At 40.1% G+C, this 18,053-nt stretch overlaps 1 protein-coding gene across 4 annotated transcripts in view; it reads right to left on the bottom strand.

Moving 5' to 3' along the window:
* The window catches only part of STK3 (serine/threonine kinase 3), a 226,744-nt gene that overhangs the window by 201,583 nt on the left and 7,108 nt on the right, over window positions 1-18,053 (bottom strand). For all 4 annotated transcript variants that reach the window (XM_036337848.1, XM_036337845.1, XM_036337847.1 and 1 more), the window contains exon 2: window positions 2,062-2,142. In XM_036337848.1, the coding sequence (XP_036193741.1) occupies window positions 2,062-2,142 (81 nt within the window). The remainder of the gene's footprint in view (window positions 1-2,061; window positions 2,143-18,053) is intronic.

Consider the following 18,053-nt stretch of genomic DNA (forward strand, 5'->3'; position numbering starts at 1 on the left):
ACACTGCAATGATCATTGGGGTATATGTATTATTTCGAATTAGTGTTTTGGGTTTCTTCAGATAAATTCCCAGTAGTGGAATCAATGGGTAGTAATCCCATTTTTAATCTTTTGAGGAAACTCCATTCCATTTTCAATAGTGGCTGCACCAATCTGCATTCCACCAACAGTGCATAAGGGTTCCCTTTTCTCCACATCCTGGACAACACTTGTCATTTATGGATTTATTGATGGTAGCCATTCTGACATATGAGAGGTGATACCTCATTATGGTTTTCATTTGTATTTTTCTGACAATTAGTGATGTTGTGCATCTTTTCATATATCTATTGGCCTTCTGTATGTCCTCTTTGGAGAGTGTCTATTCAGATCCTCTGCCCATTTTTTAAATGGAATGTTTGGTTTTTCCTATTGAGTTGTATGAGTTCTTTATGTCCTTTGGATATTAACCCCTTCTCAGATATATGACTTACAAATATTTTCTCCCATTCCACAAGTTGACTTTTCATTTTATTGATGGTTTCCTTTACTATGCAGAGCTGATTAGAATAAAGTCCCACTTGTTTATTTTTCCTCTTGTTGTCTTTGTCTTTTGGTAGCAAATCCAAAAGTTCATTGCCAAGACAGATGTCAAGAAGCTTATTTACCTCCTCTTTTCTTCTAGGAGTTTTGTCATTTCAGATCTTACATTCAAGTCCTTAATCCATTTTGAGTTAATTTTTGTGTATGGTGCAAAATAGGGGTCCAGTATCAGTCTTTTCCATGTAGCTGTCTGGTTTTCTAAACATCATTTATTAAAGAGACTATCCTTTCCTGGTTGTATATTCTTGGCTCCTCTGTCATAAATTAACTGACTACACATGCATGGGTTTATTTCTGGGCTCTCTATTCTATGTGTCTGTTCTTACACCAATGTCATACTGTTTTGATTACTATAGCTTTATAATATAATTTGAAATGAAAGCACATGATGCCTTCAACTCTGTTCTTTTTTTCCAAGATTGCTTCAACTTTTAGTAATCTTTTATAGCTCCATTTAATTTTAGAATTCTTTGTTCTATTTCTGTAAAAAATGCCATTGGAATATTGATAGAGATTGTACTGAATCTAGATTGCTTTGTGTAGAATGGACATTTTAACATATTAATTCTCTCAATCAATGAGCACAGAATATTTTTCCATTTATTTGTGTGTTCTTAACTTTTTTCATCAATGTTTCCAATGTGCAGATTTTTCACCATCTTGATTAAATTAATTTCTAGTTATTTTATTCTTTGTGATGCAATTGTAAATGGTATTGTTTTCTTAATTTCTCTTTCTGATAGCTGTTATTATAAAAATGCAACTTTTTGTTGTTGTTGTTGTTTTTTAAATATATTTTATTGATTTTTACAGAGAGGGAGGGAGAGGGATAGAGAATTAGAAACACCGATGAGAGAGAAACATCGATCAGCTGCCTCCTACACACCCCGCAATGGGGATGTGCCCGCAACCAAGATACGTGTCCTTGACCGGAATCGAACCTGGGACCCTTCAGTCCGCAGGCTGATGCTCTATCCACTGAGCCAAACCAGTTAAGGCAACTTTTTGTATATTAATTTGTATCCGGCAACTTTACTAAATTCACTTATTAATTCTAACAGTTTTTTTGTGGAATCTCTATTTAATAATATGTCATCTGTGAACAAAGACAATTTTACTTCTTCCTTTCTGATCTGAATGCTTTGTATTTCTTTTTTCTTGCCTAACTGCTCTGTTTAGGACTTCCAGTACTATGTTGAATGAAAGTAGCCAGAATGGCCACACATGTCTTATTCCTGATCTTAGAAGAAAATCTTTCAGCTTTTCACTGATATGTTAACTGTGGGCTTGTCATATATGGCCTTTATTACGCTGAGGTATGTTCCTTCCATACTATTACTATCCTATTCAAGCAAATAGAAAAATTAATATTATATAGCATCTTTATAATTGTTTATAAATGAAACTGTGAGGTCAAGAGACTGTGCAAACACACACACATACAAAAGTAAATGGTATTTTCATACTTTTTGTACTTACCCTTCTCCAAGTTTCTCTAATACATCAAAAACTTCTTCAGGCTGCTTAGTCAAACTGTCTTCACTCAGCTTTTTCAGCTTACTGGTGACAAAAAGACAAGAAGAAAATATTTAAGATCTTCACTAAAACTTTTAATTTTATTTTAAAGAGGCAATACATTCAGGTGGTTCAAAACTGAAATATAAAGAGGTATACAATAAGTAGTGTCCTTCCAACCCCTGTTCTTCTCTGTCCAGAAACATCTCAAAGAATAACCACTTTTACTTAGCTTCTTGTGAAATTTTTATACAAAACGAATATGTTTTTATTTCTCCCCATTTTCAACACAGCATTTTACACACGTTCTTCTTTATCCATACTGTTGTGTACCTTGCTGTTTTCACTTAACAACATGTAACTCATGTTGAAGATCCTCTAAAAAGTACGTAGAAAGCATCCTTATTATTTTTTTCCCTACATCTACATCCTACTTTATTGCAAAGATATGGCATCTCTTACTCACCAATTCCTTATTTATGAACACTCTGGTTCCCTTTTGCTATTATAAACAACACTGTGATAAATAAGCTTATACATAAATCAATTCACATATATATTAGTATTCTATAGGAAAAATTCCCAGAAATTAAACTGAGGTCAAGAGATTATGCAAACACACACACATATACACACACAAATATGGAAGTATATATATTAATAAATAAGTATATATAAGTATATCATGTCATAATATATACATAATAATGTGTATGTAATTAACAAGATCACTATAATACCTATTATATGTAATTATATATAGTATATAAGTTAGAATATAATGTGGTAATTATTAAAATTATAGATTACATTATATTATTTTTATCTACTATGATATTAGCAATTGCCCTCCAGGGTACTTGTACCAATTTATTTTCCTATAAGTAATATATGAGAAAGTTTCTTTTCCCACAGTTTCACCAAGAGTATTTAATCAAATATTTGGATTTTAGACAATATTAGGTGAACACTTGTAACTCAGAGTAGACTTAATTTGCATTTCTCTTATTATGAGTGAAGGTGAGCATCTTCTAATATAGTCATGAAACTAAACCATCTAGTCATGTTCTTTGCTCATTTTTCTACTGGGTTCTTGGTTAGGATGCACTTATTTTCACTTATATTTTTTTAATCTAGCTTTTATTCTGAAAGGATAATAAAAATGTCACTTGTATTTTGATTTCACTTATGCTTTTTAGTTTTATGATCTATTTGACTGTTTGCCATACTGAAATGTCTTTTTTTTTCTTCTGTTTTGTTTTTGCTTTTTTAAAAACATCATCCACACAGATGGCATGTGCAGGTATCTGGAAACAAAGAGATCAGAGAGATTATGCACAGTATGTTTGACAAACCAAACATAATGCAGTATGAATGAAGCTTCATGTATGAAGAACCAGAAATAACTCAACATGAATCAAGTAAAAATGACGAGCATGTAGAAGAAGCAGAGTCAGGTTAAAAAAAAAAAAAAAAAAGCCTTGTAAACCATGTTAAGGAACTCTATTTTAAAATGATCACTTCCCCTGTAATGCGGACGAAGGACATGCAGTGAGCAACAGTAGAAAAGGGAAACTAGTTAGAAGCTTAATCAATATATCAATATATGGATACACACAATATAATCCTAATAGTAAGAATTGATAAGCTATTCAAGATATTAAAGAGGCATAATCAACGGGCAGTGGTTTGGGTTAAATATGGGGTGATGAGGGAAAGAGAGGAGTTGAGACATCTCTTAAGCCTTTGGTTTAATGTCAGTTAAGCTAAGAACACCAGTAGAAAACAGTTTGGAGGTGGAATATTATGGGTTTAAATCAACTCTTCCAAATGTAGATTTCCAGTAAGCAAGAGTATATTTGAAACCCAAAAGAGATCTGAGTTGAAAATATCATTTTTTGTACCATCAGAACATAGATGAGGCCTGAAGACATGAGAAGGGATAAAATCATCAAGAAAATGTCTAAAAAGAAATCAGGGTCAGGGAGAAAACAGCTCCTAGAAAAACATCAATATTTAAGAAATGAGGTCATGTAGGACAAGAAGGTAGTGCTTGACCATGTTCAAAGCTTTTGAAAGTTCAAACAAAAAAAAATTCAGAAGTGTCAATTACAGAATTTCCACTTCTGAACACAAAAAAAGTAACAGGATCCAGAATTATCTGTCTGTTGTAAACAAGTAGGAAACTCAACAAATATAGGAAACAACTATTTTCAGACATTAGATATAAGACATTTCAGAACTAAGATCGCTGAGAAAAGGGCAAGAGATCAGCCTCATTATCATCAGGGCTTTAGGATCAACAAGTTTGGGCAGACTGAAGCACAGGGAAAAAGGAATCCACATGGAGCCCAGCATTTTTGCTAAGTTGAAGAAACAAGAGATGGGATTGTGGAGTGGCAAGGAAAATAAATTTGTATTACTAAATACCTTCAAGAAGAGAGCTATGCAAAGAGGTCCAGCAACCCAGGAGTTTCCGTGACTAACACATGCTTACATGTAGTTCCAATCTACACATGCTTACAAAAAAACACTCTACAAAGTTCAGCAAAATCAATTTCCTAAGGGAAAACAATGACCAGGGAGCTCTAAAACAACTCCTCCCAGAGATCACACAAGGCTGAGAATCCTTCCCACCAACAAAAGCTGAGAGAACTCTTACAAATACAAAGGTGACTCAGTAGCAACACCAGAATGGCCATATTTTAGAAAGGAGACAGTATTACCAAAATATAGAGGCTAATCTTGATTCTCCCAAAAGGAGCTTAAAAACAAGCCTCAAAATATTGAGCCTATTCAAAGAAAACTGCCTACCAGAAAAAGTTTGTGACTTCTTAAACTAAAACAAAATCCAGTATTCAACAGTGTAAAACTTACAATTTCAAGAATTCAATCAAAAATTACTAAACATATTTGAAATCAGGAACTATCCTATCTAATAAAAGAGAAACATGTTAATTGGCGTATGACCGCTACCCTTCCCATTGGCTAATCAGCGAGATATGCAAATTAACTGCCAGCCAAGATGGCGGCCGGCAGCCAGGCAGCTTGAAACTAACATGAGGCTTGCTTGCTTCAGTGACGGAGGACTCCAATGTTCCCCGCCTGCCTTGATGGCCTCTGAGCCTGCAGTTTAAGAAACATTGTAACAGCCGAAACCAGTTTGGCTCAGTGGATGGAGCGTCGGCCTGCGGACTGAAGGGTCCCGGGTTCGGTTCCGGTCAAGGGCATATACCTGGGTTGCGGGCACATCCCCAGTAGGAGATGTGCAGGAGGCAGCTGATTGATGTTTCTCTCTCATCAATGTTTCTGGCTCTCTGTCTCTCTCCCTTCCTCTCTGTAAAAAATCAATAAAATATATTTTTTTAAAAAAAGAGAAACATTGTAACAAATATAGAAGCTAAACAAAACCCCAGAAACCAGCTTTCAGCGAGCTGGGATCTCAGAGCTGGAGTTATACATTGTTTCGATTATAGAACCTAAACAAACCAGATACCTTCTTTCAGCAGCAGAGGCCTCAAAGCTGGAGCCAGAGCTAAAGCTGTTCCAGAGTAAAAAAAGAAAAAAAGGAACAGCTTCAGTCACCCCCAGCCTGAGAACAGCCCTCAGCCCCTCACCCAGACTGGCCAGGCACCCCAGTGGGGACCCCCACCATGAAGGGTGTGTGACCAGCTGCAAACAGCCATCATCCCCTCATCCAGGCTGGTCAGGCACCCCAGTGGGGACCCCCACCCTGAAGGGTGTGTGACCAGCTGCAAAGAGCCATCATCCCCTCATCCAGGCTGGCCAGGCACCCCAGTGGGGACCCCCACCCTGATCCAGGACACCCTTCAGGGCAAACCAGCCAGCCCCCACCCATGCACCAGGCCTCTATTCCATATAGTAAAAGGGTAATATGCCTCCCAGCACCGGGATCAGCGGAGCCGTGAGGCCTTCAGGCACGGGGATCAGCATGACAGGGGGCAGCGCCCAAACCCACTGATCGCCCTGCGGCTCTGTGTGTGACAGGGGGCGGGGCCACAACCTCTCTATTGGCCCTGCTCTGTTCCTGACAGGGGAAGGCGCCCCAACCCCCTGATCGGCCCTGCTCTGTGCCTGATGGGGGGAGCTCCCCAACCCCCTGATCGCCCTGCGGCTCTGTGTGTGACAGGCTGCGGCGCCCCAACACCCCCACCCCACAGGCCCTGCTCTGTGTGTGACGGGGTGCAGTGCCCCAACCCCCCCCCCCCACGGGCCCTGCTCTGTGTGTGACAGGGTAGAGCCATAACCTCCCCATCGGCCCTGCCCTGAGTGTGACAGTGGCAGCGCCCCAACCCCCTGATTGGCCCTGCTCTGTGGGTGATAGAGGGCAGCACCCCAACCCCCTGATCGGCCCTACTCTGTGAGTGACAGGGGGGAGCTCCTCAACCCCCTTATTGGCCCTGCTCTGTGCGTGGCAGGGGGGAGCTCCCCAACCCCCTGATCGACCCTGCTCTGTGCATGACAGGGGGGAGCTCCCCAACCCCCTGATTGGCCCTGCTCTGTTCGTGACAGGGGTGGCTCCGCAACCTCCCCATTGACCCTGCCTTGAGTGTGACAGGGGGCGGTGCCCCAACCCCCCAATCGGCCCTACCCTGAGCGTGACTGAGTGTGGCATCGCAACCTCCCAATCCGCCCTGCTCTGTGCATGACAGGGGGCGGCGCCCTAACTCCCCAATCGGCCCTGCTCTGAGCCTGACCAGGGGCTGCACCTTGGGATTAGGCCTGCCCTCTGCCACCCGGGAGCAGGCCTAAGCCAGCAGGTCGTTATCTCCCGAGGGGTCCCAGACTGCGAGAGGGCACAGGCCGGGCTGAGGGATGCCCCCCCCTCCCCTGAGTGCACAAATTTTTGTGCACAGGGCCTCTATTCCTATATAATAAAAGCCTAATATGCAAATCGACCAAATGGTGGAATGACTGGTGGAACTACTGGTCGCTATGATGTACACTGACCACTAGGGGTCAGACACTCAATGCAGAAACCGCCCCCAGCCTGCAGGCTCCAGGCCAGCCAAGGTAGGTGTCAGTGGGGGCCTCCCCAATTGCCCCGCCGGTTGCCCTATAGAGGGAGGCAACTGATGGTGGCAGTGGGGGGGCGGGGCCAGCGAGCGGGTGGTGCCAGGCTGGCCAAGGCCGGTGCCAGCGGTGGCCCTCCAATCACCCCGTCAGTCACCCCACAGATCGGCGCTGATCGCTGGCCAGGCCTAGGGACCCTACCTGTGCACAAATTTTGTGCACTAGGCCTCTAGTGACTCATAAGAGGAGAAAAATTAGTCAATTAGAAAAGACACAGAAATGGTGGAATTAACAGAAAAATAGTTGACCCTTGAATAATGTGAGGTTTAAGATCACCAAACACCACATAGTTGAAAATCTGCAAATAACTTAAGTCATACCTCCACATATACAGATTCCCAACTTCTTATTAAAGATACACTGACCCTTGAAAAATAGGGGTTTGAAATGCACGAGTGCACTTATACACAGAATGAAAAAAAATTGCATATAAGTGGACTTACACAATTCAAACCTGTGTTGTTTAGGGTCGACTATTTCTTATAAAAAGCAATTATGAATATATCCCATGTACTCACAGATATAAAGAAAATGGAAGAAAGGAAAAAGTAAATCAAAATTTTAGAGATGATAAAATAAAGTATCTTAAATGAAATTTTCACTGCATAGGATTTGAGAAGATTACACAATGCAGCAAAAAAGATGAATAACTTGAGAAAAAAGTTTAAAAGAAAGCCTGAGCCCCACATGAAAATTAAGGATATTAATTAAGGATATTAAGATAGATAGATAGATAGATAGATAAAACAATAGATATATGGATAGATAAATAGATAGACAGACAGTCAGATAGGCTGATAAGTATAAAGAGAGAAGGAGGGAGATAATGGCCAAACATTCTCCTACAGACACAGGAAACTCAACAAATCTAAAAATACACACACACACACACACACACACACACACACACACAAAGATATATTACAATCAAACTGCTGAACACCAGTAAGAAAGAGAGACTACTAAGTAGTCACAGAAAAAAAAAATCCTATATAATAAAACAGTAATACACAAATCAACTGAACAGCAGAACAACCAGTCGCTATGACACGCACTGCTGCTCAACGCAGGAGCTGCCCCCTGGTAGTCAGTGTGCTCCCACAGGGGGAGTGCTGCTCAGCCAGAAGCTGGGCTCACTGCTCACGGCTGGTGAGTGCAGCAGTGGTGGTGGGAGCCTCTCTCGTCTCCGCAGCAGTGCTAAGGATGTCCAACTGACAGCTTAGGCAGGGAGCAGGCCTAAGCCATCAGTCAGACATCCCCCCAAGGGCTTCTGAACTGAGAGAGAGCACAGGCCAGGCTGATGGACCCCCTGAGTGCATGAATCTCATGCACCGGGCCTCTAGTAGATAAATAAAGAAAAAAAACTTTTCTTGAACTCAACAACAGCAGAATATACACTCTTCTCATGTGCATATGGAATATTCTCCAGAAGATACTGCATGTTAGGCCCCACAAAAGTCTTGTAATTTTCAGAAGATTGAAATTATACAAAATATCTTCTCCAATCATAATGGAATATAACTAGGAATCAACAGCAGAAAGAAAAACACACACAAATATGTGGAAATTATATAATATTAGAGGCCCGGTGCCCAAAAATTTGTGCACTCGGGGGGGGGGAGGTGTTCCCTCAGCCCGGCCTGTGCCCTCTCGAAGTCTGGGACCCCTCAGGAGATAACGACCTTAGGCCTGCTCCCAGGTGGCAGAGGGAAGGCCCAATCCCTAGGTGCAGCCCCTGGTTGGGCTCAGAGCAGGGCCGATTGGGGAGTTGTGCGCCACCCCCTGTCATGCACAAAGCAGGGCGATCGGGAGGTTGTGATGCCACCCTCAGTCACACTCAGGGTAGGGCCAATTGAGGGGTTGGGGCACCGTCCCCTGTCACACTCAAGGCAGGGTCAATGGGGAAGTTGCGGCGCCACCCCCTGTCACGCACAGAGCAGGGCCAATCAGGGGGTTGGGGCACTGCCCCCTGTCACTCACAGAGCAGGGCCCATCAGGGGGGTTGGGGCTCTGTACCCTGTCACGCACAGAGCAGGGCCCATCAGGGGGGTTGGGGCTCTGTACCCTGTCACGCACAGAGCAGGGCCCATCAGGGGGTTGGGGCGCCACCCTCTATCACCCACAGAGCAGGGCCCATCAGGGGGTTGGGGCGCCACCCTCTATCACCCACAGAGCAGGGCCGATCAGGGGGTTGGGGCGCCGCCACTCTCACACTCAGGGCAGGGCCGATGGGGAGGTTATGGCTCTACCCCGTCACACACAGAGCAGGGCCCGTTGGGGGGAGGGGGGTTGGGGCGCTGCACCCTATCACACACAGAGCCGCAGGGCAATCAGGGGGTTAGGGAGCTCCCCCGTATCAGGCACAGAGCAAGGCTGATCAGGGGGTTGGGGCGCCTTCCCCTGTCAGGAACAGAGCAGGGCCAATAGAGAGGTTGTGGCCCCACCCCCTGTTATACACAGAGCCGCAGGGCGATCAGGGGGTTTGGGCGCTGCCCCCTGTCACGCTGATCCTGGTGCCGGGAGGCCTCGCGGCTCCACTGATCCCGGTGCTGGGAGGCATATTACCCTTTTACTATATAGGGTAGAGGCCTGGTGCACAGGTGGGTGCCAGCTGGTTTGCCCTGAAGGGTGTCCTGGATCAGGGTGGGGGTCCCCACTGGGGTGCCTGGCCAGCCTGGGTGAGGGGATGATGGCTGTTTGCAGCTGGTCACACATCCTTCAAGGTGGGGCTCCCCACTGGGGTGCCTGGCTAGCCTGGGTGAGGGGATGATGGCTGTTTGCAGCTGGTCACACACCCTTCATGGTGGGGGTCCCCACTGGGGTGCCTGGCCAGTCTGGGTGAGGGGCTGAGGGCTGTTTTCAGGTTGGGGGTGACTGAAACTCCCAACCATTCCTTTTTTTCTTTTTTTTCTTTTTTTATTCTGTGCCAGCTTTAGCTTTAAGGCTTTGCTCCAGCTCTTAGGCCTCCGCTGCTGAAAGTAGGTTTCTGGCCTTTGCTTACAATGTTGCGATCCTGCTAGCTAAAGCCAGGCAGACTAAAGCAGGTTTCTGGGGTTTTGTTTAGCTTCTATATTTGTTACATAGTTGCTTAGAGTTGCAGCTCAGAGGCCTGCAGGCAGGCGGGGAACGTTGGAGTCCTCCGTCACTGAAGCAAGCAAGCCTCATGTTAGTGTCAAGCTGCCTGGCTTCCGGCCGCCATCTTGGCTGGCAGTTAATTTGCATATCTCGCTGATTAGCCAATGGGAAGGGTAGCGGTCATACACCAATTATGATGTTTCTCTTTTATTAGATAGGATGCTCTTAAACAAGCAGAGGTAAAAAAAGAAATCACAAGGCAATTAAGAAAATACCTGGACACAAATGAAAATGAAAACACAATATATCAAAACATATGGGATGTAGCAAAAGCAGTACTAAGAGGTAAGTTTAGAGCAGTAAAACCTTACATTTAAAAAGTAAAGATAATAAAGCAACAATCTAACTTCACACCTCAAGAGACTAGAAAAACAAACTAAACCCAACATTAACAGAGGAAAGAAATAATAAAGATTAGGCACAAATACATAAAGTAGACTAGAAAAACAATAGAAAAAATTTCAACAAACCTGCTATGTTATGAATATCTGTATCCTCCCAAAATTTGTATGTTGAAATCCAAACCCCCAAAGATTATGATATTAGGGATGTGGAGGGTGCTTAAGTCATGGAGTAGAGCCCTAAATAAAACTGGCTCCAGAGAAATACTTAGAATTGTCAGCTATGAACCAGGAAGAGGGTTTTCATCTGAATGTGACCATCCTGACACCTTAATCTTAGACTTCTAAGATTCCAGAACTGTGAAAAATAAATTTCTATTGTTTACACCCAATCTGTGATATTTTGTTATAGCAGCCCAAACAAACTAAAACAGAAAACGACGAGTTGGCTTTCTTAGAAGACCAACCAAATTAACAAACCCTTAGCTACACTAAGAAAAAAAGAATAGTCAACTAACTAAAACTAGAATGAAAGAGGAGATATTAAAACTGATGTCACAGAAATAAAAATGATTATAAGAGAGTACTATGAATAATTATACACAAACAAATCAGTAACCTAAAAGAAATGGATAAATTCTTAGAAACATATAGACTGCCAAGACTGAACAGTGAAGAAATAAAAAATCTGAACAGACCCATAACCAGTGAAGAGATTTAAGAAGTAATCAAAAATCTCTTAACAAAGAAAAGCCTAATATTAAATGGCATTAATGGAGAATTCTACTTAACATTTAAAGGAAGAATTAACAACAATATCCCTCAAACTCTCCCAAAGAATTGAAGAGAAGGAAACATCTCTAAACTCATTCTGTAAGGGCACAAATTGCAGCATTACTTTGCTATCAAAACCACAACATAAAATATAAACCAATATCCGTAATAAACACTGATGCAAAAAATCCTCAATATAATGCTAGCAAACAAAATTCAATAGCACATTAAAAGGATTATACACTGTGACCAAATGAAATCTATACCTGGTTCAACACATGAAATGTAAGACTGGTTCAACACATGAAAATCAATCATTAACCACATAGTTAACTCAAGTGATGCAGAAAAAGCATTTGACAAAGGCCCACACCCTTCCATGATAAAAGCACTCAACAAACTAGAAATAGAAGGAAATTACCTCAATATAATGAAAAGCTCACAACATACATAATGGTAAAAGACTGAAAACTTTTCCTCTAAGATCGGAAACAAGGAAAGGATACCCACTACTATTCAACATAGTACATACTCTAAAGCAATAAGACAAGTAGCAGAAATAAAAGACAAAGAAGAAATGTAAAAAAGTAAAATTATCTCTGTTCACAGATAACATGATTTCAACTATAGAAAACAATAACGATTCCCGGGGAAAAAAACAAAAAACTGTTGTAACATAAATTTCAGCAAAGTTGCAGGATACAAAATCAATATAAAAAATCAGCTGCACTTGTATACATTTACAATGACCAATACTAAAATTAAATTTAAAAAATAAATCCCATTCATTATGGTATAAAGAAAGGATAAAGTACTTAGGGATAAAAATTTAACCAAGGAAATGAAAGACATATACTAAAACTATAAAACACTGCTTAAAAAGAAACCAAAGAAGATAAAAATAAGTAGAAAGATATCCTATGCTCATGGATTGGTTGGAAGACAATGTTATTTAAATGTTTATACTACTCAAAGCAGTGCTCGCTTCGGCAGCACGTATACTAAAATTGGAACCATTCTACTCAAAGCAACATACAGATTCAATGCAATCTTTATCAACATCCCAATGACTTTTTTTTTTTTTTTTTTTTTTTTTTTTTTTTTTTTTGCAGACTAGGAGGAAAAATCCTGAAATTGATGTGGAATCTCAAGAGCCAAAAAAATCTTGGGGTGGCGGGTTGGGGGGATAAATTTAGAGGTCTTACAATTCCTTTGTGCTGTTTTGTCCTGTGTTTTACTTCTATATATGCTATTAACCCCACATTACGTCCTTATTTTTGGCCTTGGCATGCCCCATACTTCTCACTACATGGCCCCAGGCCCAGCACTAGTGGCAGCCAGCCTTGGTTCATAGCTTGGTCTCTCCTGGGCACCTCCAAGCCCAGTACAAGTAACAGCCACCTGCAGATTGCTTTGTAGCTCATGCTGGGTGGCCCTGGGAAGGGCACAAATTGCAGCTGACCTTGGCCAGCACCTCCCAGAAGATCCCAGAACCAGCACACCAGTAGACAGTTTCAGACCATGTCAAAGCACACCCAATCTCCTCCACCAGGGACACACTCAAGGGGCAGACTCAGAAGGCACCAGAACCCTGCTGAAGTACATCCTGCTCTGAGGGGTCGGCCCCTGCATAGCTGTTTCTCCATGGTAGGAGAGCAACAGCCCACACAGGGTTTTGGGGGAGGGGGCAGGGCTACACCAGAAGTGACCAGCTCAGGTGATCGGGGAGGTTGTGCCACTGGACCCTACTGGACACCTGCTTCATAAGGCCACTCTACCAAGCCCGGAGACGTAGCAGTTCTACCTAATACATAGAAACAAACACAGGGGGGCTGGGCTGCCAAAATGAGAAGACAAACATGTCCCAAATGAAAAAACAAACAAACAAAAAACAGCAAAACTCCAGGAATACAACTAAACAAAATGGAGACAAGCAATCTACTAGATACACTTCAAGGTGTGTTTTTTACAAGGTGAAGGCAAGATCCTTCACCAGCAAAAAGGATACAAATCGCTGCATTCCAATACCCACTCGATTGCGGTGGTCTGGAACCGAACCTGCAAATCTCTGAGGCAGGCTTATATAAGAGACACTGAAGCTCAAAGGGCACTAGCAGCTGACTAAGGCATTTCCCAGGCCACCCCATGCACACTTCCTGAGTACCCCACAATACAATTCTATTACTGAAGGGATCTGGGTACCTCTCGTCTTTGTGGCCTTAAAGGACCTAAGTAACAGAGTAACTAATATAGGAAATAAAGCAGGAGGAAGACACACACCAAATGCAAACTGGAAAAACAGTGGCACCACTAATTAGTATACGGTAGATGGAAGGTCAAGATTCCATTTTTAACATACTGCCTTTGATTACCAAAGTAATCAAATGTTATTTAGTAGATACTGAATAAGACTGAGTACAAAGATTCCAAAAGTGTGTATTTGTGGGTCATTTCAATCAAAGTTGAAGCCGTGGATAAACTCACCAAAGAAATAACCACATTAAAAAAAAAAAAAACGAAGAGAAAGAGAAAACATAATGTCTTATCAATTATGAATTGGGAAGAAGAGCATCTAAGATAGAAAAACAGAAGCAACAGAAAAATGAGAAAGAGAAAGCTTCAAGAAACAGAGATATGAGGGAGATAAGTTCAGAGAAAAGGTTTCTGATCTTTCCAAGCAATGACTGATAACCTGCAACCTAAAATCAGTTTCATTATATAGGCAAGGCCTGAATTGGAAGGCTTGAAACAAAATGAACACTTAAAAGAGATTTTAAAGATTCTAGAATTAGGGAACAAAAATGTAATTATAGTAGTAAAGTCATAAAAAGTATGAGAAGGGACATGTTCAAAGATCAGATGAAAGTTGAGGGAAAGAGAAGAAATTCCCCTTCTGTGATAGAAGCAAAAATTATGTAGGAACAATAATCAAAGAAAATTAAGATGAAAGTACATAAGGTAGTTTTTCTTCCTACTGATCACAGAATTTCTACCTTCTCTACAAAGTAGATGAAATCATTTGTGTAAAATGACAGGAAAAGAAAGTGCAAATTTAGGGGACTGCAGCTCTGAAACTAGTCAGGAGTGACAGCTCTTTCTGTCAAGTCTGCAAACACCAAAATGCAAATTAGCCCTAGATAAGAAACAGCCCAGTTATAAAAGACATAACACTTGATATTTTAACTATTTTCAATTGTATAACTTAATGGCACGAAGTATATTCACACTGTTGTGTAACCATCACCACTATCCATCTCCAGAACTTTACCCATTAGACAACTTCCCACTTCCTCCTCCTCCCAGGACTGGTAAACACCATTCTATTGTCTGTCTCTACGAATTTGAGTATTCTAAGTGCCGCATATAGATGGAATTATACAATATGGGTCCTTTTGGGTCTGGCTTCTTTCACTTAGCATGTTTTCAAGTAGCACATATCACAATTTTATTCCTTTTCCAGGTTGTAAATGTGGTATATACCACATTTTCCTTAGCCATTTATCCATCAGTGAACACTGAGGTTGTTTCCATCTTTTAGCTATTGTGAATAACGTTGAAAATAAAATCTGCTGTCCAAATATCTATTTGAGTCCCTGATATCAATTCTTTTCTGTATATTTCTAGAAGTGAAATTGCTGAATCATATAGCAACTGTTTAATTTTTTTAAGGAACCACCACACTGTTTTCCACAATGACTGCACTATTTTACCATTCCAACAGCTATGCACAAGAGTTCCAATTGTTACATATGCTTGGCAATATTTGTTATTTTCCAGGGTATTTAGTGTGTTTATTTATATGACAGCCATCCTAAAGAGTATGGTTTTCATTTGCATTTCCCTAATGATAGGTGATGTTGAATATCTTTTCATATATTTATGGTCCACTTGTATATCTTCTTTGGAAAAATGTCTATTCAAGTCATTTGCTCATTTTTTTATTTGGGTTATTTGTTTTGGCCAAAGACTTATAGAGACACAAAGGAAGGCTTTCTACACTGCTAGATCTAGTTCCCTATTCAAGAGTAATTAGTATATGCCCTCTAGATCTTTTAGAAACTTAACCATGGAGAAGAGGACCTAACCAGAGTGCAAATTCAGTAGAAGAGAAAAGACTATCTTCATGAACAGACTGTTTCTTCATAAAGGACTTTCTACCTCATTTCAGCTCTGTAATTCTCAATGTCTTTTTCTCTTGTGGCAAATTGCCCTATATTTCAGTGGTCACATTATTGGTAGTTTTATGTCTACTAATAAAGGCTATTTAATTTCATAAAGTGTTATAAAAATTATGCTGTTATTATTGCTATGTGCTAATTAAGCACTATGCTTCATATTATATGTAATATCTCATTTAAAACTAAGTTCTGGTCTCCAACCCTAGCAGTTTCATCTTGAACACTGTTAGAGACATATGAAAAGTTTTCATCCTTTAGTCCTTCAACAGTTCATTATCAATGTCAAAAAGTCGTAAAGCTAGCCTTCAATAATGAACATTTTCTAAATTATACAATGCTGAAACTGATTTTGAATCCACAAAATCGAACATCTTTCAACAACAAGTACATTTTATCCTAAACTAATAAAATTCAAAGATCATTTTTCTTCTACTCCCTTTTGCTTTTTAAAGGACAAACATTTTGTAAATATTTAGTAGATAGTTAGCTCTAAAGTAGTAATACTGATTTTCTTTTCTTTTTTCTTAACATATGCATCCAAGTGAAAGCTGACCTTTTATCCTCTTGGAAAATTACATATTTCTTCAAAATATGTTGACAATGCCAAACACATCTTTAAAGCACTTTGGAAACTGTCTTCAGAGACAAATGATTTACAATCACTATTTCACTTAATCTTCACAAAATCCAGAAAAAGGGTACTATTAGCACCTCCATTTTACAAGTGAGCATACTGAGACTTAGAAAAGTTAACTTGCCCACAGTAAATGGCAGAACTAAGCTTAGAACCAAGGTTTATCTGACTCTAAAGCTCTGGCTCTTAATTGTTTAGCTAATAAGTATCACTATAAATAATAAAATAAATATAATTTGATGATCTCATAATTTTATTTTTATGAAACTATATCAAAATTTGGGGGGGGGATTGATTATTGGCACTACAACTAGCTGTAATCCGCCTACGAAAATAGATACTCAACAATGGATAGAAGACTTTTTAAATTAAATGCAAGTCCTGTTTTCAACTCTATCATACCATTTCCTCTCAGATTGGGCTCTTTGCCCAAAAGTACTCTAAAATTATAATTTCCTCGCAAAGAGCTTTAAAGAAAAAGAAGCTGAGATTTTTCTCCATCCTTCACCCCTGAAGCCTTTATTTTTATTAAAGGTCAATCATTACAAGAAAAACAGCCTAAATACTTCATCCACAAAAATTTTTTAAAAACCTACTATAAAAATAAACTACTATAGAAGTAATGCTACTGTATTTGTACAGGTATAAATACCCTTTGAAGCTCTAATTTTGCTCCTCAAAATCTAAGTAATAATCCAGAATGACAGACATATTTTTAATTTATGAATTTTATAAACTTTTTAAGGTAAAATCCTGTTCTTTTTCACAAAGCACCAAAATCATGTTCTTTTTTGATGCCAAAAATGGCTATTTTCATATTAAATTTTAGAAATTTAGAAAAGTTTGAAATAATTTTTTCCTCCTTTAACTGCAAAAGATGATTCAAAGATGTACTATGGGCCCAGAAGAAAAGCAAAAACTGACACAAAGAGCATGTCCTTTGGGAAAGGGAGAGCTACTGTCAGGCCCGATAATTATTTCCAAAATACATAGCAGTTTAGAGAAGGCTATAACAATGAGAAATGACAAAACAATACAAGATGAGGTGTAGGAAATAAACAGCTACATACAGCAACAAAGCTTCAAACACATTAAAAGAACACACGTGACAGTTTCTATGAACTAAAACTATGAACAGTTCTCTGAACTGTTTGTGTTTTTATTAATTAAAATTCATAAAAATAATATTAAGTAATCAAGAAAGCAAATGATCAGTCTCAGAACACTGCTCACGTGTCTTCATTTTGGAATGACTTCTATCAAAACTAGTTGGAGTTTTTTGTCCTTTGTTTTTTAATAAATTTTTATTGATTTCATAGAGGAAAGGGAGAGAGAGCTAGAAACATCCATGATGATAGAGAATCACTGATCGGTTGCCCCCTACACGCTACCCACTCGGGATGGAGCACACAACCCAGGCATGTGCCCTGACCCAGAATCGAACCATGACCTCCTGGTTCATAGGTCGATGCTCAACCACTGAAACACACCAGCTGGGCAAAAACTAATTGTTTTAAAAGTGTTTTTTCAATGTCCTAAAAGTATAATACTTAAAGTGGTTTACTTCGTTTATTTAGAAAATCCATTATATGGTATACCATACTTCCCAATGATACTAAATATCTTTAAAATTTTCACCATATCACTAATTTAGCATGTTTTTCACAACATATTAGCATGAGTTTTATGAATATTAATTAATTAAAGCTGACTAATAAAGTACTGAGAGTGACTGTAAAGGAGGAAATTCCATTTTCTAATCATTGACCTGGAACTGGAATTCTGTTCTACTAGAAAACA

The sequence above is a fragment of the Myotis myotis genome, unplaced genomic scaffold (assembly GCF_014108235.1).
Source record: "Myotis myotis isolate mMyoMyo1 unplaced genomic scaffold, mMyoMyo1.p scaffold_m19_p_16, whole genome shotgun sequence".
NCBI lineage: Eukaryota > Metazoa > Chordata > Mammalia > Chiroptera > Vespertilionidae > Myotis > Myotis myotis.